General features: G+C 23.6%; 9 protein-coding genes and 1 non-coding gene across 10 annotated transcripts; 3 read left to right on the top strand and 7 right to left on the bottom strand.

Annotated features, from left to right (window-relative positions):
* Positions 1-6: 6 nt before the first annotated feature.
* On the bottom strand, positions 7-2,991 carry cgd5_580 (hypothetical protein with 5 transmembrane domains near N-terminus; the record flags this gene model as incomplete). Its single annotated transcript, XM_626015.1, has 1 exon — positions 7-2,991. The coding sequence occupies one exon, from the start codon at positions 2,989-2,991 to the stop codon at positions 7-9; it is 2,985 nt and encodes a 994-aa protein (XP_626015.1).
* A 16-nt stretch (positions 2,992-3,007) lies between these two features.
* On the bottom strand, positions 3,008-3,415 carry cgd5_570 (hypothetical protein, 5 transmembrane domains near N-terminus; the record flags this gene model as incomplete). Its single annotated transcript, XM_626014.1, has 1 exon — positions 3,008-3,415. One exon carries the CDS (start codon positions 3,413-3,415, stop codon positions 3,008-3,010), a length of 408 nt encoding a protein of 135 aa, XP_626014.1.
* A 558-nt stretch (positions 3,416-3,973) lies between these two features.
* On the top strand, positions 3,974-5,881 carry cgd5_560 (hypothetical protein; the record flags this gene model as incomplete). Its single annotated transcript, XM_001388217.1, has 1 exon — positions 3,974-5,881. The coding sequence occupies one exon, from the start codon at positions 3,974-3,976 to the stop codon at positions 5,879-5,881; it is 1,908 nt and encodes a 635-aa protein (XP_001388254.1).
* A 977-nt stretch (positions 5,882-6,858) lies between these two features.
* cgd5_550 (hypothetical protein) lies at positions 6,859-9,867 on the bottom strand (the record flags this gene model as incomplete). The annotated part of the gene is made up of 1 exon (XM_001388216.1): positions 6,859-9,867. The coding sequence occupies one exon, from the start codon at positions 9,865-9,867 to the stop codon at positions 6,859-6,861; it is 3,009 nt and encodes a 1,002-aa protein (XP_001388253.1).
* A 363-nt stretch (positions 9,868-10,230) lies between these two features.
* Positions 10,231-11,951, bottom strand: cgd5_540 (hypothetical protein; the record flags this gene model as incomplete). Its single annotated transcript, XM_001388215.1, has 3 exons — positions 10,231-10,473; positions 10,510-11,226; positions 11,388-11,951. Coding segments are annotated over 3 exons (1,524 nt in total), but the record flags the coding sequence as incomplete, so codon positions are not given.
* An 863-nt stretch (positions 11,952-12,814) lies between these two features.
* cgd5_530 (vacuolar H-ATpase subunit D) lies at positions 12,815-13,564 on the top strand (the record flags this gene model as incomplete). The annotated part of the gene is made up of 1 exon (XM_626013.1): positions 12,815-13,564. A coding segment is annotated over one exon (750 nt), but the record flags the coding sequence as incomplete, so codon positions are not given.
* Positions 13,565-14,044: 480 nt separating this feature from the next.
* cgd5_525 lies at positions 14,045-14,120 on the bottom strand (the record flags this gene model as incomplete). The annotated part of the gene is made up of 1 exon: positions 14,045-14,120. It is a non-coding gene; the product is annotated as a tRNA-Thr (tRNA).
* Positions 14,121-14,404: 284 nt separating this feature from the next.
* cgd5_520 (MJ1157-like thiouridine synthase (Pploop atpase) plus Zn ribbon. involved in RNA metabolism.) lies at positions 14,405-15,325 on the bottom strand (the record flags this gene model as incomplete). Its single annotated transcript, XM_626012.1, has 1 exon — positions 14,405-15,325. One exon carries the CDS (start codon positions 15,323-15,325, stop codon positions 14,405-14,407), a length of 921 nt encoding a protein of 306 aa, XP_626012.1.
* Positions 15,326-16,368: 1,043 nt separating this feature from the next.
* Positions 16,369-21,531, top strand: cgd5_510 (conserved hypothetical protein; the record flags this gene model as incomplete). The annotated part of the gene is made up of 1 exon (XM_626011.1): positions 16,369-21,531. One exon carries the CDS (start codon positions 16,369-16,371, stop codon positions 21,529-21,531), a length of 5,163 nt encoding a protein of 1,720 aa, XP_626011.1.
* Positions 21,532-21,623: 92 nt separating this feature from the next.
* cgd5_500 (conserved protein) lies at positions 21,624-22,364 on the bottom strand (the record flags this gene model as incomplete). The annotated part of the gene is made up of 1 exon (XM_626010.1): positions 21,624-22,364. One exon carries the CDS (start codon positions 22,362-22,364, stop codon positions 21,624-21,626), a length of 741 nt encoding a protein of 246 aa, XP_626010.1.
* Positions 22,365-22,594: the final 230 nt, after the last annotated feature.

Here is a 22,594-nt window from a genome sequence, read left to right as displayed (position 1 = left end):
ATTGAATTAAATCAACTCATCCGGGGTTGATGGTAAAAAAGGTAAATTCTCTTCATTATTATTATTTCCTTCTTTTCTAATAATTTCTTTTGGTTTTCTTAGTCCTGTTTGATTTAAAAATGACTCATTGTTTTTACCAATGTGATTTTTTTCCTCCGTGTTAATACTTGAGATTCCTTCTTTATTCCCTGAGGCTTCCCTTGGAATTGAACTTCTTGGCCTTTCTGGAATAAATTTTGAAGTCTCTCTTTTAGATTGGATAGGCTGAATAGTGTTTGTAACTGCAGGAAAATTTCCTTCAGCATACAATCTAAATGTGTCATGTAATCCTTTACCATGTAGCTTACAACTGGATTCTGTTTCCTTTCTACAATACTTATGCTCCGAATTTAATGTTACGGCAGGCAACATTGATGATAAATAACTAATATCAATTTCTTTTCCATCAATTCTTATTTTATTTTCACATAATTCTTCTAATACACTTTTTATTGTTTGAATTAATCTTAAAATATCATTACAATCTCTCTTGCATAATTCAAATAACTTTGATTGACCTAAAGAAGTTCTATTTAATTCGTGTAACTCTTCAATGGTTTTTAAATTAAAGTATAAACAGAATTCGCTACAAGCTATAATAGATTCTTGAACTAAGTCGGATGTTTTTCTTGCTGAAGTATTTAAATAATGTAATGCCATTTGTAACGTATGTAACGGTAATCCTCCCATATAAATATCTTCATAAGATTTACGATTATTTTTTATCTGATGCAAAATATATTTCAATCCTGCTCTTAATATATTCCATTGAATAAATATTTCATTAATCTCAATATCTTTTAATTTATTTAATTTACATACAAGTTCTAAATGAACTTTACTTATTGAATTAGTTATTAGTGAAAATCTATTCCAAATACCTGCTTTATTTTCATCCATTAATACTACAGATTTAATAATGCTTGAAATAATATTGTAATCCATATTTGTATTTAACAGTAAATTAATCTTATCTAAATCATGATTTGTAATATTATTAATTAATTCAATAAGGCTTTCAGAATTAATAATTGCTTTGCATGATTCTTTAATGGCTTCACAACTATCTGATAATATATTAATTGAATTTAATATTAAGTAATACTGAATTTCTGCATTAATCTTTTCCTCAAGTGAATTAATTCCGGAAAATGGTTGCAATATTGTTTCAATTTGACTTAAAGATGATTTATCTTGAATTGATTTTAATTTTTCCATTACCAGTGTATTTGGCAAAATGATCTTCAAATTCTCTAAATCTTGTATTAAATCTTTTTTTGAAAGATTGATTGATCTAATAATTTGTGGATTTCCAATATTTGTGTAGCAAAGTGTCATGCTTCTAAGTAACTCTTCTTTTAATTCCATTGAGATCTTACTTTCTTGAATATATTTATTTATTTTGTAATGATCAAATGAGCTTAATACTATTCCTCTACAATCTTTGAATAGTAAGTAAAATATAGAACCCACAATTTTTTCATTAAATATATTAATTATCAAGTCCTTTAAAAAAATTATAATCTTTTTAAATATTTCTATTGTTTTGGCAAAAAAAGATAAATATGAATTCTTTTCTTGAATTGATTTGATATCTGTGACATTATCAAATATTTCTTGAATTCCATTCTTACTTGTTATTTTTGTACGAATTATATCATTCAAATACTTTATTCTGGTCTTGCTTATATCTCTGGATGATTGTTGCTTTCTTTGATTTGAGTGATTTTTCATGTTTTTGTATTTATTTTCACAACTTGAAGAGTTTGAATGGGTTTTAGTACTTTTTAATAATAAGCTAGTTTTTTTATTTGTTTCTCTTGATAATGAAGAGTTTTCATTAATTTGTGGCAAACTATTCTTAATATCTTTAATTTCTTCTGGTAATACTTCCCTATCTTGGTTTTGTAGAATTATTTTTTCAAAGTTATTTTCTGAAGTAAATTTAGATTTTATATTGTTAATCAACTCGAATATTAACATTAGAAAATGCTTATGGTTGGTTATTAGTTTTAATGATAAAAACAATAATAAAAAAATAACCTGTCCTTGTTCTTTATATGCACTAAATTTCTGTATATTGTTTAATAATATAGGAATAATCAAACCTGAAATAACTGTAAAAAATGTATAAATTTTTGAGTGGGAGGTGATATTATTGTTTATGTTGATTCTTTTATGTTCACTATATAATATATAAGTGACACTTAATGTGCTGATAGAAAAAATGAGAATTCTAGTTATTATTCGTATTTCTTGATTCCCATCTATTAAAAAATTACAAATGTCTTTTGAAATTTGTCCTTTATATTTTAATTTTTTAAGAAATTCAAAGTTAAATATAGAGACTTTATTTGTAATTTCAGTTGTTATTTCCGGGTGGGACCTTTTCTTAATTTCGTTAATAATTTCTACTCCTTTAAATACACTTTCAAGTTTGTGAATCTTCCACCATTCATTTGAAATAAATGTAAATTTCCTCTTACTATAATAACCAAATTCGTTATTTTGTTTGCTGTCGGATTGTAAGAAGGCTCTTGAACAAAATCCATAAATATAATTATTATACTTCCCAATGAAGTGATTAGTATATTTTTCAATATTTGATAGATAAAATACTGTTAGCAGACTTGAAATAGTACTAGTAACAATCTTCAAATTATTAAGTCTATAATCCTCAACAATATTTTTCATTATAATATTATCCCAAATTATCACATTTATCACCAATATTGATATTGTTGTAAAATAAAACGTATAGTTTGAAGAATTAATAATAAAATGCTTGATTCCTTGGATTAAATCAAAGTATTTGGCAACAATCATTTGAATCATTCTATGAATGATTGCATTTGTAAGCATTATTATTTGGTACTTTCTTGAAAGCTTTTTGTATTCAAATTTCATACTTGAAATTGATAAATTAATAATATACTTGGCCCATATATACATTAAACTAAGTTTACTATTAATGAAAATTTGAACATTTCTCGAAGGTTAAATATATATTGTTAAAAAGCTCATATATTTTTCCAATAAGAGTTTTAGTTAAATTCTCATCAAAGCTGAATAAATGATAATTTTGAAATATTTTTAAACTTGTATTAAACTTATTTGCAAGCAAATTAAATTTTTCTTTCAAAAATATTAAATTAGAAAAAAGCTCTTGCTTATTAATGATTAAAAACCAGAAAAATAAAAAGATAATTACTATTAATAATATAGATACATTTCTTTTTCGATTGATAAATTTTTTATATGTAGAATTGTCCATATCTTTACTTATTTCAATTAGATTATTACATTTTCCGTGATTGCTTTCTGTATTTGACTTTTTTTGCGTAAGTTTGGATTGATTTTTTGTCTTAAAGATCATATTTGATTAAAAAATTCATATTTAAATAGATAATATTTTATTAGGTTAGGGGTTTTTCCCATTTTTATTAGTCATTTTTGAATTAGATTTTATTTCATTTACTTTACGTCCGGGATTATTCATAACTGCCGATAAGGACTTAAGAAAAATATTAAGAAATTTTATAAAAGAATTTATTCTTAATATTGATAAATTATTTGTTTTCCCAAATTATTTCGATTTGTCGCAATTTAATAAAATAGAATATTTTAGTAATTTATATTACATTATTCTTCACCTCTCAAAACTCTCAGCTAATCTTCAACTCTAAATAAAACCATGATATAAACTATTATTAAATTATTTCATAAGCTATTTTATATGATTATTATGACCATTATTAGAAATTACTCCAAATATATCGTGAATAGTCAACACATCAGGCGCCAAAGTCTATGTGGACAAAAGTGCATGTAGAAATGCATGCAGAATTTTTTAAAAAATATATTAATGAAAAAATTTAAATAGAAAAAAATTTAAAATAAGGAGAATTTTTAAATTATAAGCCAAATTATAAAGATGGGGCTCAGAAAGTTAAAGGGAAAGATTCATAATCATGGTAAAAAGATGGAGGAGAAACAAGAAAAAAAAGTGGGAAATAAGGTCGAAGAAAAAATAGCAAGTAAAGTACAATCTGGAAACAAACAAACACAGGCCGAGAAGTTAATAGCGCATTTCAAAGGACTTGATAAAAGGGGAAAGCAAGCAGGCAAAACAAAGGATAAAAAAAATAATGTGAAAAAGAAGAGAGCTCCAACAGTGGAGAATCAAATAACATCATTAAAAATAATATCAAGAGCAGCAGCAAAAGTTCGTGAAATGGAAACTAGTAGACAACCTTTTATGGATTACTCAGTAGATTATCACCCTCATATTACAAATAAAAATGTAGACAAACTATTGTATTTGGAAACAAATACATTGGCAGTTAAAAAAAGTTTAGTAAGAAGCAAAATACTTCATGAAAGAGAGACCTTGCAGAAGATGAGAGGAGTTTGTATATATATTAAGGCTAAGCTACCAACTGCGATTGAAAAATTTAAAAATAAATCAAAGTCTGAATTAAAAAATCAAAAAAATTTAGATAAAGGAAAAAGTGATAATGCAGAAAATAACGAGTCTGAATTACTCAACCAGACAAAATTTGGGCAAGATTCAGGAAGGGGTGAAAGAAAGATTGAAATAGATATAACAACCATTCATAGTGTTTTGGGATTATCTGGTCTTGAATTATTAGAAGATATTGATACATCTGAGGTAACAAGAATAAGGCATAGATTACTACACGTAAAAGAATCAATTATATCAAAAATACCTGAAGCAAGCGCTGATTTTGTAATAAAAGGACTTATCCAGTTTGATCCAAATAGGCTAATAGGATTAGTTCCAATGCTTTTATCTGTGGTTAAATATAAATTTACTAATCCAAATTTTTGGGCATCAGTTGTGCATGAATTATGGCTTTTTATTATTGTTTCACAACATAATAATTTGAAAGTTGGGGATCAATCAACTGAAAAAATACTTAAAAGTCTAAATACTTCTAATCAATCAGAAAGTAATTTGCAAAGAAATCAAATTTTTCCGGATTATTTTATTGCTATCAATTATTTACTTTCAGGAATGGTTGACACCAAAATTCCTGGCGTGCTTAGATTATTGGTTAGATTAAATATGATGTATTATTATGAATGCAGAATTAATACATTAATATTATTTTGTAACAACCCAATGGAATTATGGGTTGATTACATTAAAATTTCATCCCTACTTAACAATATTGATTCATTAAGAACCTTATTGACTTCATTATCTGAATCGAAAGATGTGGATATTCAACAGCTGGCTATTAGAGTCTTTTCAAGTAATTTGACTTCAATAATATTCTTTCATCTGGTCAACTCTCCAATTAGTTTGGTACATGATAGAAACAATCTTAAGTTAATTACTTGCTATATTGAATTTTTGAATGAATGTTTATTAATTGGGCATTCAAAGGAATTATTAAGTTACGTTTCAACAGATGAATTCGTAAATAAATATATTGTTTACTCAACTTTTGGCCAAGGATATAAATTTTATTCAGAATTAGATGCAGATAATATATATTTAGATAAAAGTGGTGAAAATATTAACAGAAGTAATCGAGAAACAAAAGAATATTCAGTTGTTGGGTATGATAGAAATCAAACTAACATGAATTTAAGATATAATAATGAGAAATATAATATTTGGGATATATTTTCAATTGTTTGCGATCCAAAATATAAAGAATCAATATTATATCCAATAGTATTATTTTTAGCTGATGCAATGTATTTTTCTTTTGTATACGAGGTGAATTGGGAATATGATAGTTTAAAGAATTTATTAATTTCAATTATTCAGTTAAACAAACATTTCAAAAAAGCTTTAATAGTAAGTTAATTGTTTGATGATTTATTTCATATTTTAATAATTATAAAGGAAATCGGCAATGAAGGGTCATTTTCACAGATTTTATTGGAAGATACAAAAATTGTTAAAAAATATTTGAGATTGTTATATAATGGACAAGAAATTGATCTAAAACGTTTACAAGAATGGATTACAGATCGTAGAATAAAGGTAAGTTTTAACAACAAAATTAACTATTTATTATTATTTGTTAATATAGGAAAGTACAATTTCAAGAAAATTAGAAGAAAGCGCAAAAGTACCATGTTTTCATCCAAGTTGTAATAATTTCACAGTTGGTTCAAAAGTTAGAACTGCTGAATTAAATAAAGAAATAAAAATCAAACAAGAAAAAAAGGGAGAATTAGATTTTAGATATTGCAGACGTTGTTTTGTTGTTAGTTATTGCTCAGATAAATGTCAAAAATCTCACTGGAAATTATCACATTCATCAACATGTGGATTAATGGCTGTGCCACCAGCATCATTGATTTTTAATTCAACAGTAAATTGGCCAATAAGATTACATTTACATAATACAAAAGACGAAATTTTGGAATCAGAGTCTGTTACTTATTTGCAAGATAAATATTATAATAATATATATAATAATTTATCATTTAAAGTATTTTTTGATTCATGTAATTTATCAATACCATATCCATTAACAATTAAAGATCAAAATATTATTCCATATCATTGTGGTTTAAGAGAATGTGTAAGAGAAGATTGTTTAAAGTGTCCATCTAGTGAAAATGGATTAAAAAGAGTAAATGCTTTTGAACATAAGAATTTATTAGTTTATAGAGAATTACATAACAATCAAAAATTATTAATGCAAATTGGTGATCCAAGAATGTGGAATTCATTTGTAAAACATAATAAGAAAGAAAAAGTTAAAGTAACTGAAAAGAAAAAAAAAATATGTTTAACGAGAGCTTTTGCTAATACATATAATATTCCAATGATTAAACAGAAATGAGTAATGACGATATAATTTCATAAATTAATTCTCTTGATTTGCGATTGTTTGAATTAATTAAAAAGTTATTTGAAGAAAAAATAATAATTTCACAATTAATTGATTGTATTGAAATAGATATAACTTTTTCTTCTTGGAATAAATCATTATAATTAACAGTAATTTCATCAAATTTTTTTTCTTTCAACTCATTAATTAAATTCTTAATGGTAATGCTACCAAAAAGAACTGGTTGATCGTTATGTAAATCGTATTCAAAATCAAAGTCATCTTCAAAAAGATCATCAATATTATCAACTTTAGTAATAATATCAGCTGGATTAAAATTATTTGGAATGAATTCAGTTTCAGAATCATTTTTCTCAACTTGAGAATTATCTTTATTTGAAATATTGGAATTTTTATTCATTTTTTCCTCAATTAATAATTGACCTTGCTCATAATTTAAAAAAGCTTCAGTTTTACTAACAAATGAATTTGGATAGATCTGTTTGAATTCTAAATTATTTGCTATATCAGACGATAAACTGACAGGAATCCAATCACCAGTAATATCAAAAATCTTATTTTTATTATTATATATAATTTTATTCGTAATTGGAATTAATTTAATATAATTCTGAAAAATTATAAAATTTTCATCTTTCAAAAGTTGATTGTTTAATAATATAGAATCCATTTTATTAATATTTGGTATGATAAAGTTAAATTTTTGTTGGTTTTGATTAAAATATGGAATAATATTTTCAATAAGTTGAAAAATATTTGGTTCAATATATATTGGGGAATGTTTAATATTCATTATTGGCTTCTCTTTAAAATTATTAATAAAATTTTCAAAATCAACAAGACTATCTATTATTATAAGTGTATTATTTGGATTCTTATTTAATGTTTTATAAAGATCATAACTTGGCCCAAATTTCATATTACTATTGGTTGCAAAGAATATTGCAGGTTCTCTATATACCGTTGATAATTCATTTAAAGTATGAAATGTATAAAGACGATTCGATTTTTTTAAAAATGAAAATAAAAAAGGAGGATTTGGATTTGGTAACATAACCTTTCTTGTTCTTGATTGCGAAGTCCATTCTGAAGATATATCAGCATTTAATAATATTGTGGAAATACCACCACCTATAATATACATTGGAACTTGAATAGGCATAGTTAATTCAGAAATTTTTTGACCAATAAATTCAACAATTTCTAAACAAAGAAGCCCAAAGCAATCAATAGGTATTAATATGGAGCCATTCTTATTTAAAGTATCAGTAATATGTTGAAAAATATTATCTAATTGTATTTGATAAATTGGTGAATTATCATTCAGTTTCTTATTTTTTTCATTTTCATTTTCATTTTCATTTTCATTTCCATCTTCATTTCCATCTTCATTTCCAATTTCATTATTATTTTTATCATTATTTTCAATCTTTAATTCTTTATCAATTTCTTTTATTTTAACTAATGGTAATATCGAAGATTTTAATTCATCTTGTTTATTTTCAACAATGTCAATATTATAATAATTATCACATGATTTCTTAATATTATAAAAATTGCCATAAAAAACAAGATTATTACAATTTAATAAATCACCAAGATAGAGTGAAGCAGGATATCTATCAAATTCTAAAGATATTGGTCCAATTATTGCAAGATTTTCTTTAGTTTTTTTAATATCAAAGTCCATATTATCAGTTGTTATATAAAATCCAACACCACCAAGACAGAATCCACTATCAAATGAATGAATATTAAATTTAGAAAAGTTTTTACTAACTTGAGTAATTTCACCAATATGAATTAAATCTATTTTGAAATTATTCTTTTCATTTGAGATAAAATTACTATTAATATCTTTTGATACAGAATTAACAAATTGATTTTCAATAAAAATTTTTGGTAAATAAGACATTTCTTCACCAGTTGTTTTTCCAAATATTGGTGGATGACTAGTATTTGAATTACAAGTATTACAACCAATTGTAGCTGGATAATTTTGAAGAATATTACCATCAAAAATATGGCTTGCAGCATTAATTGCAGCACCGAGACCAGTAGTACTACCTCTTGAATTCATTAATTCATTATTGGTATTTTTGGAATCATTTTTTCTATTAAAATTAATAATATTTTCATTATCATTAAAACTGAATTGATTATAATAATATTCAGGACCATTTTCTGCAAGATTTGAAAATATTTCATGTCTAATTTTTAAAGAGTTATTATTATTATTATTATTATTATTATTATTATTATTATTAATAAGTTTTGATGAAATAATATTAAATAAATCAGGAGTTTTTAACCATAAAAATGGATCAATTATATTATTAAATGGATTATTACTATAATATTCAATTAATTGTTGTAAAGATAATATTGCAGATTGGTAAACTGGTGGTGTAATTAATAATTTAGAATTTGTTATATCAAATTTACTTGGATATTTATTTAACCATTGATAAATATTTAAATAATTTTGTTTAAAATTTTCTTCATCAGAATAACTATCATCACTATGGTAATCAATATCATCTTGGTTATTGTTATTATTAATATTATTTTGATTATTATTATCATTATTATTATTATTATTATTTGAATATGAATCTAATGATTCTAAATAATTACAATAATTATTATAATGTAACAAAAAAGGAATACCAATAAGTCCATATGGATTTGAAATTAAAATTAAATCAACTTCAATTTTTTCATTTTCTTTTATATTATTAATACATTCATTAAATAAAAATGTTGCAGGAAAAAGTGTATCTTCATGCAGTTTATCAAGATCTAAATCTCTAAATAATTCTTGATTAATATTATAATTTAAATCATTTTTACATATTAAAGGACAATCACATAAAATATTAAGATCATAAAATTTAATGAAAGCAAAATTTTGGTATGATTTGAATTTTATATTTTCTTCATTATTATTATTATCAATTCTTATTGGAGAAAAGAATACTTCCATAATTTATAGCAAGTATATTAAATGTTTAAATATATGGATTCATATATACATATATATATAAATATGTTAAAAAAATTTTAACATATTATGGATTATTTTAACTAAATTATTGGTAATAAAAAAAATGTGGGAAGCTTGTAATAATTTTATTATTATTTTAAGAATAATATTAAATTATTACAAGTATTAAACAAAAAGGCGGGCTGTTTTATTTTGACATTAAAATTTAACATGACACGTAATTTTAAGATAAAATGGAAATGATAAAAAAAAAAAAACAATAATAACTTAGTAATAATTACTGTTTATTATAATTCATCAAATTTATTATTATCATGATTATTTTYTKKGTAYYKAKTMMGATCATTCRATRKGTGGATATAATAAATTAAATATTTTTGGATTATATTTTTGKGCTGTATTATAAATATTTGATTCAATTTTATGAAAAGAAATAATATGTGAAAAATAATTATAATAAGAATGATAGTGAATTGATTCAGCTTGATGGAATCCATTAAAATTAATTGCTTTAATATTGAGAAATTTAAACCATCTACCAAGTGCCATATCATCAGGTTCATCAGGTTTATTACAAATACATTCTATAATTGAAATTAATAAATAATAATGGAATAATTATAAAATTTTAACMTTACCTTTACMTTTTGCAAGKTTAGATAAGGRATTTGAATTAATAATAAWACCCCCCCCCCCTAAATWAATAGTAAAAAAAAAAAAATAATAATAATAAATAAATAAATAAAAAAGGTAAAACTTACCAGTAATATAATCAATAGACCAATTATCAATAATAGATCCAAATGAGTATCTTAATCCAAGATATAAATCAAAATGATCATTATCATTATATTGGTGATTTATATAAGTTAGAGAATTAAGTAAAGAAAATGGAATGATTAGAGTATCATCATCAACAAGAGCAAAATATTTGATTTTATAATTTGAATTGATGTTATTAATAATATATTTATTATATAAAAAGTGTATAATAGAATATAATTTTAAACAATGACCATTAGATTGATTTCCAGTTTTTAAATCGTTTATGGGTATATTATTAATAATATCATTATGATCACTCAAAATATCAATATGAATAGATTTATCATTAAATGGTTTAATTAAATGTGAGATTGAACTAAAATAATTCTTACAATAAGGATTTGAATTAATTGAATTATAATTTAAATATTTTTTATTTGCCCATAATTGATTAATTTGTGAAATACGATTATTATGGTATTTTTGAGTAGTTTTTATGGCAATAACAACTTCATTTGGATTAATAATATATTTTTGATTTATATTATTTAAGGAAGTGAAAATGATACACAATTATTTGAAATTCGATAAGATATTGACCAAGTAATACATTTTTTTGGTATTATACTATTTTTTTTATGATATTTTGGATCAGTATCATCAATATTTATACAAAATTCTGGTATATCTTTTAATTTAATATTTAATTCATCATAAATTAATTTTGATAACTATAAATTAATTAATTTTATTATTATTAATAGTAAACTCATAATGAAATAACATACCTCAAAATTTACATCAGTATAAATTTTGTAATTATTTTTATTATTAATATAATTTGATGATGATTTTATTGATACTTGTAAAGATTCAATAGTAAATCTTCTAATAGCATATCCAGAATGATGGAATGGATATTTAAAATTTTTATCCAAATTATAATGATGTACTATAGATGGAACATTGTCATTAATTTGAACACCAATAAAATTATTATTTGGAGATTTAATATTACTACTAATATTTGGAACATTTTGTATCTTTTCAAATATTGTTTGTTCTTTATTTAATTTAAATAATAATTCATTTAATAATATTGGATTAAAACGTGTATAAGAATTAATTATAAAAAACCAATCAAAATTATTATTATTGGATTCTTTAACATATCTAAATAGTATAGGTAATAATAATGTATCTTGTGGATATTTGTATGGAATATTTTCTGATAAATAATATACATTATCTTTTGGAATCTTATTATCAATTAATAAAATATCTAAAATGGATTTATTCTATTTAAAAAAAAAAAAAATAGAATAAGAAAATTTATTATTTAATAATAATTTAATTATAATAAATTAAATTACTTACATCTGGTCCAATATGAAAGTCATCAAATATTATAAATTTCACCTTTTCCTTTAAATATGTAATTTCATCATTACAATAAAATGCATATATTAAACAGTTAATAATTAAATAATAAAATAAAAAAAGTTGGTAATTCATTATTATTATTATTTTTATTAATATTATTATTATTTTTTAAATAAATATAAATAATAAAAAATTGCATTTATAATAATTTTAAAGAACACAAAAAAGAAAAAAAAAAAATTATAATTTTTTTTTACATGTAACTAATTAATTAATTATTTTCATTACTTATAAAGATCTCGATACCTATATAGTGAAATGGCGGTCAAATCCCCACGAGTTCCCGCCGAAATTATTTTTTAATATAAATTATCGGAAAAATTCGAATTTTTTTTTTCTCGTTAAAAAAAAAGGAGGCAAAAAAAATAATAATAATAATAAAAATAAAAGAGAGAAAAATAAATAAATAAATAAAATATTATCAAAGGATAATAATAGGAAGTATAAATAATATTTTCTCTTTAATTGGATATCAGTAATTGAATATATGTATATATATATATAAATAATAACAATATAGGATAGTATTTAGAATAAAGTGGTTATATATAAATAAGAGGAAGATAAATAGATAAATAATTTAATTATTAGTAAAACAAAAGCAATTTAAAGGAGAAAATAGTGTTTTAGTGAAAAAAGAAAAATGGATCAGAAACCAACACCAAGTCGAATGTAAGTTTACAATTTATATAGAATAATTTTTAATATTGAAAATTAATTGTTAATTTATAGGGCTTTACAAGCAATAAAGTTGAAGAGCAAAGGAGCAAAACAAGGATATGATTTATTGAAAAGAAAGAGTGATGCTTTATCAAACAAATTTAGAGGAATGTTAAAAGAAATTGTTGAAACAAAACGTTCAATAGGTAATGATATTAAAGAAGCGTCATTTGCATTGGCAAAGGCAACATGGGCAGCTGGTGATTTCAAAGATAGAATCATAGAATCATGTAAAAGACCAACAGTAACAATGGAAGTTGGTACTGAGAATATTGCAGGTGTTAGATTACCAATTTTTGAGATGAATGTTGATAATAATTCATCTACAGAAACATGTCATATTGGTGTAGCAAGTGGAGGTCAAGTAATTCAATCAACTAGAGAAATTTACATGAAAGTATTAAGGGATTTAGTCAAGTTAGCTAGCTTACAGACTGCATTCTTTTCTTTAGATGAAGAGATTAAGATGACAAATCGTCGTGTAAATGCATTACAGAATGTAGTTTTACCAAAATTAGAGGATGGTATGAATTACATTTTAAGAGAATTGGATGAAATTGAGAGAGAAGAATTCTTTAGATTGAAGAAGATTCAAGAGAAGAAGAAGGAATGGGCAGAAGCTGAACTTCAAGAGAAACTAAAGAAGGATAAAAGTAATTCTAAAGAAAACGATTCCTCCTCATACGATACAATCAAGAACTCTGGTGATTCAATTTTGGAGCAAAAGAATGAAGGAATTTTATTTTAAATGATTCGCGTTATTTTTTTTTTCAATTAATTTCCCTATAGAGTATATTTCAAATAACTATTGATGATATTCATAATAATAGAGTATTAATAGGAAAAAATTGATACAGTTATAGATAGTTTTTTAAGTAATAAGTTCGTGAAATGAAAAGGAAATTTATATTATTGAATAGTATTACATGTAATTAGTTTAATTTTCAAGAATAAAATTTTTGAGCGGCACAAGCGAGTGCTTTTGAAATATTCACTTAGTTAAATGATAGTAAATTAAAAAAAAACTGGGAATTTAAAGCATATAGTTGAGTTTAATTATATAAATAAATATTTTTAATAACATTTATTAATACTTGAAAAAAAATCAAAATTTTTATTAAAAAAATACTTAAATAATAAATTACACGTTTACTTGTACACGCGCTATTTAGTTTTAGCGGGAAAGGGGGGCCCCAAGGTTAAACAATTTGAGAAATTCGTAAAAACGAGCCTTCGACGAGATTCGAACTCGTGACCTTCGGTTTACAAGACCGACGCAATAACCAAGACTATGCTACGAAGGCGACGCTAACGAGTGGTAAAAATTGGGTCATATTAAAATATTGTGAGATGTGTGAAAAAGTGAGGAAAAAGTGAGGAGAGTTGTAAATTAGTAAATAAAAAAAAAATAATAATAAAGTATGATTTATTATTTGTAGATTGAATTTGATAGAATATATAATACATATTTGATAATATTGTAAATATTGAGTTGAAATATATCATGTATGTAACACTTGGTAATAAAATAATTATCAAGAAATATTATATTATGTGTTAAAGCGGGCAGACTTATAATTGATTTATATTAACTTTCTTGCAATAAAATTTTCTTTTTCTGTCTTTGATTTTTAAGAATTAAGTTTGGATTATCATGTTTAAGAGCGTTAATAAGGTTGCATCCATTACAAATAGTAGATGATGAAATGTATCCACAAATAGTACATTTTCTAGCTATATAATTGGGACTAGAATTAGACTGTTCAAGGTTAAGTTCTTGAGCTGCAAGTATCATATTGAAAGAGTATTTGTAATCAAAGCTTTGAATCTTACGTATGAATTCACGTGAAACTCCTCTATATGCATCCACAGAATAAGTACATTCTGTTGAGAAATATTTGAGGTTAAGATAATGCGCATATAATACAATTTCTTTTTCATAACAATACATTAAAGGCTTAACTCTAGGCTTTATATTTAAGAAAGCTTCATTTTGAGAATCATGATTTTGCATTTGATCTTTAGTTGTAGTAATCTCATTATTTGTTATTGGGTTAATACATCTTCTTAATCTATTAAAATCGCCACGTAGTATATTTAATAATAAAGTTTCACATGTATCATCGCAACTATGACCTGTACAAATAACATCAGCATTAACTTTATAGCTTCCAATATCTAATGCTTTTCTTCTAAATACACCACAATATGTGCACGAATTTGATTTGCTTGATTTACTTTGAATTTCGTCCATTGTTGTATTAAACATATCTTTAAAGGATAGAATAGTTAAGGGACAATTGTAGTATTCCTGCTGATATTTAACAACTTCTAGAGAGTCATCCCTATATCCCTTAATTCCTTCATCTACCGCAATTAATTCCAATTCTATACCGTAATCTTTTCTTTTATTTAGTTCATATAATACATTTAATAAAACACTTGAATCCTTTCCTCCTGAAATACATACTCCAACTCTATTTCCTCTTTTAAACATACTGTATTTCATTCAATAAAATAAGATAATTAAAACAAGTTAGAATTTTAAATATTAACAATAAGGTATTAAATATGAAACGCAGTCATATTAAAAACCTATTCAAATTTTTCTTAATGGAAAGTTCCATTCAATCATTATTTACTTACCTATTTTCCATTATATATTCATGTACCTCCTCTTCAAAGTTATCAATAAAACATTTCTTGCAACTTAGGTACCCTGTTTTGCACCTTTTCATTACAACCTTCCCTTCCTTACAGTAGTAACAACTCACAATACTGCTCATTATCTGATTGCTCGATATATTCGTATAAATTCCAACTATTTTTTTTTTTTTAACTTTATTTTAATCTTCATTTGACATTTAATTTTAATTCAGCTATTGGCGCCAAAGGTGATCATGGCATTGGCGCCAATAACGGTACCGAATATATATATATTTACATATATATATTTATAATTTTTTTTAAAAAAAATAATTAAAATAAATGGAAAAAATTGTCAAATTATATGTGATTTTTCGTTGAAAATAAATCTGGAATATTAAAATTTAAAATAATTACTGGAATAATCAATATTATTATTATAAAATATAAAAATAAGATAGAGAATTTACTCAAAAGGAAATCATATATTAAAGTGTTTGATACCGACTAATTGTGTTTCCCACAGTAATTTTTCAATTAAACTTTAAAAGGAAAACATTAGAATACTAAAATAAATTGTTATAACACAGGTTATTGTGTTTACGAAATGAAATGCTAGATGAAGAAACTAATATTTCATTAATTGAATAATTATTTTATTTATTTTTGGTACCAGTAAAATTATATAAATATATATTATAAATTCAACTCATTTTAATTTTTTTTTTCCAGTTAATAAAAATTAATTATAACTCGTTGATTCATATGAAAGAATTAATAAATTAAGTTATTTTTAATTTAACATTTACTTCTCAGTTAATGAAAAGGTAATTACTAAAAGTATTAATTAGCACTATACAAATACAATATTACATAATTTCATTGAAAAGAAGAATTAATTGAATAATGAGCTTGGAAATTGATGATGACGATAAGAATTTACTTTCCCAATTTTTGCAATTATCAGTACAAAGAAAGATACAAGGATTTAAATTGAGGCAAGAATTGAATATAAATACTAATACTGATGATAAGAATCTTAATAATAGAAAATTTTCAAATATTGAAATAAAAAATTTATATAATGAATATTTTAAAGCTATTAAGGTAATTGAAGAATTAGTAAATTGTAGATTTGACCAAGATTTTAATGTAAGAGTAAAATTAGCAAAGAATTTAGAAAAGATTTTGAAGATTGATCCAATATTTACTTGCTTAGTTACTGTTAAACTTTCAAATTTGATTAATGATAATGATATTAATGTAATTAAGGCTATAATTGATATATTATATAATCAAATTGAGGTAATAATTTCTGATTTACTTTTACCATATTCTATTAAACAATTAATAATTGAAAAAGAGGAAAGCTATAAACAAATAGAAGAATTACAAGAAAGCACATTTAATAAGGATTCTTGGTGGGATTCTGAAATTTGCAGAAAATTACATTTAGCAACAGATGAATCATTAAATAGTTTTTATTCATTAATTAAATTAATCTCAAAAATATTAGAAACTTATGGTAATGGTGGAACAATTAATAATAAACAAAAAGATCGAGATTTAGTGATTTTAAATTCTTATCAAATAGATGATGAATGGAAAAGAGAGGCATTATATAAGAAGACACTTAAATTAGCCTTTAAAATATTACGTATATGTATGATTAATACAAATATTTTACAAGAGGTAAAATCAAATTTAATAATAGAGTCAAGAAATAGAGTAAATCACCAATGTTGGGATTATCCAGGTAACTTTAATTTGAATCAAAAAAAGAATTCAAGAGTAATAGTAACATACGATCATCAAAGTAATGGTAATTATGTTTATTTTAATCAATTTGGATGTATTTTACCAATAGAAGTAATTTTATGTAAAAGTTCGATAACAGTTTTTGAAAATGTTATTAGAAGTATTTCAGATTCAATAGAATTATCAGGAAGATTTTTATTGAGATTGAAAGAAATTAATTACCTCAATATATGTTACTGGATTCAATTTATAGGTTGGCTTTGTAGTTCAAAAGGAATTTATCTTAGCAGATTCATTTCCTCGATAATAGAACTCTCAAAGGAACTTTTCATTCAAATTAATGAAAAAGAAGTTGAGAGAATAAATGCAGTAAAATTCGTACTTCAAGAAGAACTACTGCGTATTCTTGCTTCAGCACACACTTACGACAATATAATTCTTTTTGGTGAAATTATTAGTATTCTTAATAAGCTTGGGAAGAAAGGAAATCTTCACGAACTTAGACAAGAAGCTATTAACAAATTTAACAAAAATTACAATAATAATAATAAAAACAATAATGACAGTAATGATTTCCATGTGGATGAGAAGAACGAATCAACAAACGACATTTTACCGCCAATTCATGCACAAGAATTACGTGGTAGGTCAACGAGATACTCGTATAAAAGAATGAAATATGATGTAGATGATGGATTTTATAAGATTTCACCGCAAAGTGTAATAGAAGGAGTTTGTTGGTTATTTTCAACAAACTCTTATTCAAATGTTGTAGATATTGCAATAAATAATTTTTTAAACTTGAAAATACCAAATAACTTATTTGTTGAGGAAGGAAATAATGATGAATGTAACGAACAAAAGAAGAATATAGACTTAATACTAAATTCGAGTAAATTTCCTTGGACTAATAAATTTTCACCTTTGAATAGCAATAAAAAATTGGAATTTAATGTTCAAGATGAAAAACAAAATATTGAAGAGGACTATGAAAAAGAAATGAGAAACATAGATGATGAGATGTTTGTTTTTAATTATAAAAATAAGGAAATTAAGCAGATTCTTGATTTAGAATCTAACATTCCAGATTTATCTGGTGAAAATTCTAATAACAAAAAAAGGACTTTAAATGCTTTAGTTAAAGTAGATAACGCTATAACCGAAGAAAAATATGATATTGAAGGTTTAACCAATGCAATAAATATTGGAACTTGGGAAGAATTGAAAAGCAATAGTAATAGTATTAAGTCAATATTATTTTCTCAAATTATTACAAGCGTATTAGTGTCACCAGCTGTAGATATATCTACAGATGGATTATATAAAGTTTCAAGAACATTATTAAATAATAATCAGTTAATGAATGTACTAAAACATGGACAGTTGATTTTAACATCTTGGGAATTATTATTGAAGAGAATTAGTGAATCAGAAGATAAAGATATTATTACTAGCAGTATTGAAACTTATGGTGAAGGTGTTAATATGGCATGGAATTTACTTGTAGAAAGAATTACCACTGCTTTTGAAATTTTATTCTATAAATATAGACTCTTAATAAGATTAATCTTAAACAAAGAAAGAATTATTTTAAATAATAAAAGTGACTTAAAAATGGAGCAAGTATTTATTGAGATTTTGGTAAAAACACTTTTAAGCGAAACAAAAGAACTATTAACAAACATTCTACTTATAACAAATATTAATGATGAGGAATATACTAATGAAATTAATGAGGATTACTTTGTTTATTTGGATAATATACTTTATTATAATGAATTAAATTTACACAATATTCAATGTATGAACGAAAATTCAATTAATAATAATGAGGCATTAAATACTTCAAATAATTTAAGAAATATTAATATAGTATTCATTCTATGGATTTATAATTTTGTTTTAGAACAAAGAATTAAAGTATTACACAATTTATTCTTTAGATTTTACCATTATGATTCAAAGGCAAATCAAGAGGAATTAATTTTTGAGAAGGTATTTCAGTGGATTATTAACGAAAATGATATGAATAATGATGTAATTAATGAAGAAAATGAAAATCAAATATTTTTTGATTATAATAAATTATTCATATTTTGTTTTAATAACTTCACCAAGTGTATTTCTGATTATAATACTAAGAGTAATATTTTTCTCTCTCAACTCAAAAGACTTATTATGAATACGCCAAAAATACCTACAAATTTTCTGAGATTATTATTCAATCAATGGCTATTTTCTAATAATTATTGCATGCAATTATCCACATTAAATCATGAGGTTGCCGCCCAAACAGATGATAGCATGTTATTAGTAAAGAGAGAATATGCATTAAATATATTTTATGAATTATTAAATTCAAATTATCCTATTGATAATATAAGAAAGGTTTCATATTTTGTGTTGATTGTAGCATTTTTAAGCTATAATTCAGATTCAAGCAATTTAAATTTCTTGGATAATATTTGTTTATTTTTAGAAAATGTGGAACCTATGCATATAGAGTCGTCAAATATTGACAATTGTGGGGAAAGCATAAACTTGAATCGCAATATTAATTTCTTTGAGTTTACTAAAGAATTATTTACTGTCAAAAATATTCAAAGCAATAAGAAGATAAACATTCAGTTGAATCAAGTAAATAATCTACGAAATACCTTTGTAGAGAATTTAATTTCAGTGTTATACTGCAATATCAATGAAGTGAAAAACGATTTTTATAATAATGAAGTTACTCATTTAAAGACCTATTTGAATGAGGAAATGAATAATTGGAATGATGCAGAAATTTATGGTGAAATTTGGATTATCGTATTATCACTTGTTCTTGTTTCTATTATAGTTTCGGATGAAATAAGTTGTGATAATAACGATGAAATAATTACTGATTTGTTTAATACAAACAAATTTCTTATAATAGCGGCAAAAAATATTCAAGAAATGATTAAAAATGAGCTTATGCCAAAATATAAGAAAACATACGATTTAAATAAACACATTTATAATCACTTTAAGGTAGGAGTTAAACAAGATTTTGATAATGAACAAGATAAAGATTTTGAAGATGAATTTAACAAGTCAAATGTTAATGAAAGGATTCAAAGCATGGTAATAGATCAAAATCAAGGTAGTGATACTTTAATGGAAACAATGAATTTAGAGAATATTGAAAATAATAGCCAAAATATTGAAAAAATATATTTAAGTTATGTTGAAGATTTATTTTCTCGTTCTTGTTTAATATTTAAATACTATTGTCTACGATATCCATGTTTGATAAATTATTTGTTTAAATTATATTCAAGAATTGTTGATGAAATAAATAAAAATCAGCAAATCAACAGCAGTGATAATAATCATAATAATGATTATAACATACTTACATTATTAAATAAAATTAAAGATTTGTTTAATAATCTATTTGTGGAAATTATTTTACTATTTAAACATCATTATTCAAGTGAAAAAGGTAATTTGGATATTTTAATAAAAGAATATTTAAGAATATTGGATATATATTCAAGCGATCATATAAAATATAATTATTTATTTGATTTTATTATTCAAATACTTGGAAATATTAATTTCAGTAATTTGGAACTTTGCTTAAAAGTATATAATATATTTAAAGATACACAAAATATTAACATAATAATACCAATAATTGGTTACTATGATTTACAAAAGATTAAAGAACTACTACCTGTAATAATTAGTAAATCAGATAAATCAATGATTAAAGAATGTATCAAGAATATTGTTACAAATCCATTTGCCCTAAAAGATAAAGTTATTTCATCCTCTGATTTATTATTATTATTAATATCATACAGTTATCCTGATGTAAATTATGTTGATAAGAAAAAGACTGTGGATATAATAGACTGTTGCTTTGAATTAACGCAGAGTAATCCACCAATATTTGATTCAGAAATTATTGCATCAGTAATTGGTAAAATTGTTCAAGATGAAAAATCAGTATTCCCAAGAACACTTGGAAGGACTCTTGTATTATCAGTAATGTACTTACCAACAGTTCGTTCATTTATTTCATCATTTGTTATTTCTTCTTTGATAAGAAACTACAAAGTATGGGAGGATACTTTAACTTGGAGAGGAGTAAAGCATTGTATTCAAAAACTTTGGTGTGATTATAAAGCTTCAATATTTCCAAGTTTAATTTTACTTCCCCAAATAGAATTTCAAGGAATATTCAATGAATTAATTGAAACAAATTCTGATTTAAGAGTTGATTGTATGGATATTATTAAAAAAACGGTAAGTTTAGTAAAATATTATATTTTTCATTGAATTAATTTTATAAATTTATATTAACTTAAATTAAATTTTAGAATTTGAGATCTATACCACAATATGTACAAGATGCATTAAAAATATAATAATTAATTAGTATTGTCTTTTTTTCTTTTTGGTAGAATTGAATCAAAAGTTGTATACCAGTTACAAGTCTCATTATATTTAACAATACATTCAATTACATGATTAACTGTAAGCACTTGATTTGAGCATAAAGTTATTCCAGATTCTATAATTGGTAGTTTGGCAGTTTTAATATTAAACTCCTCAGCTCTAAGTTTACTAATATTTTTATATTTGTTTCTGTCAATTATTCCACCTATAATAAATATTTGCTTGTTGTTAAATCCTTGATTTGATGAATTCCCATATTCATCTTGGTCTTGCTTAGAAGTTAATACATTATTTGAATCTGCTGATAAATAAATTATCTCATAGTTTGAATTTTTATCAGAATATCTATCAGAAACTACTTTATTAACTTTATCACTTAATATTTCAACTCCAAGCCATGATTCTGCCAATGTTTTATATAATCCTTGTTTAAGTCTTTGAGAAACACCACATATAATCATTTTTAAAGGAATTTTAGATTTTCTTATACAAGAATAAGATATACTAAGTTGTACAACCAAACTTTTGAGATTTCGATCCGAAAGTTTATCATCATAGTCACAATCAATGATAAGCGTTGGTCCAAGCCCAATATTATTTAAATAATCTTGATTGCTTTTGAAATTTCTATTTTTCCTATTATCATTAGTTTTCTTCTTTATTTGACACTTTACATGATCATTAATGTTTTCTGAAGATATTTCAAACTCCATCTCGTGATTTATTTATTATAGAGATTCTAAGATACTTTCAAAGTAATTCTTTCTCCCTACTTATTTAATAAATAATATCTAATTCTTAATATAATTTATTGTATTTCATCATTACCGCCAAAATAAATTGTGCATTTTAAACGTCATTTTTTACAAAGTGGACGGTAACTAAATTATTTATTTTTTTTTATTTGCGGGTCAGAGGAAAAAAAAAAAAGCGAGGGTGAAAA

This window comes from Cryptosporidium parvum, chromosome 5 (genome assembly GCF_000165345.1).
Source record: "Cryptosporidium parvum Iowa II chromosome 5, whole genome shotgun sequence".
NCBI classification, from domain to species: Eukaryota; Apicomplexa; class Conoidasida; order Eucoccidiorida; family Cryptosporidiidae; genus Cryptosporidium; species Cryptosporidium parvum.
Note: the sequence above shows the minus strand (reverse complement) of the source record. Positions and strands in the feature narration are given on the sequence as shown.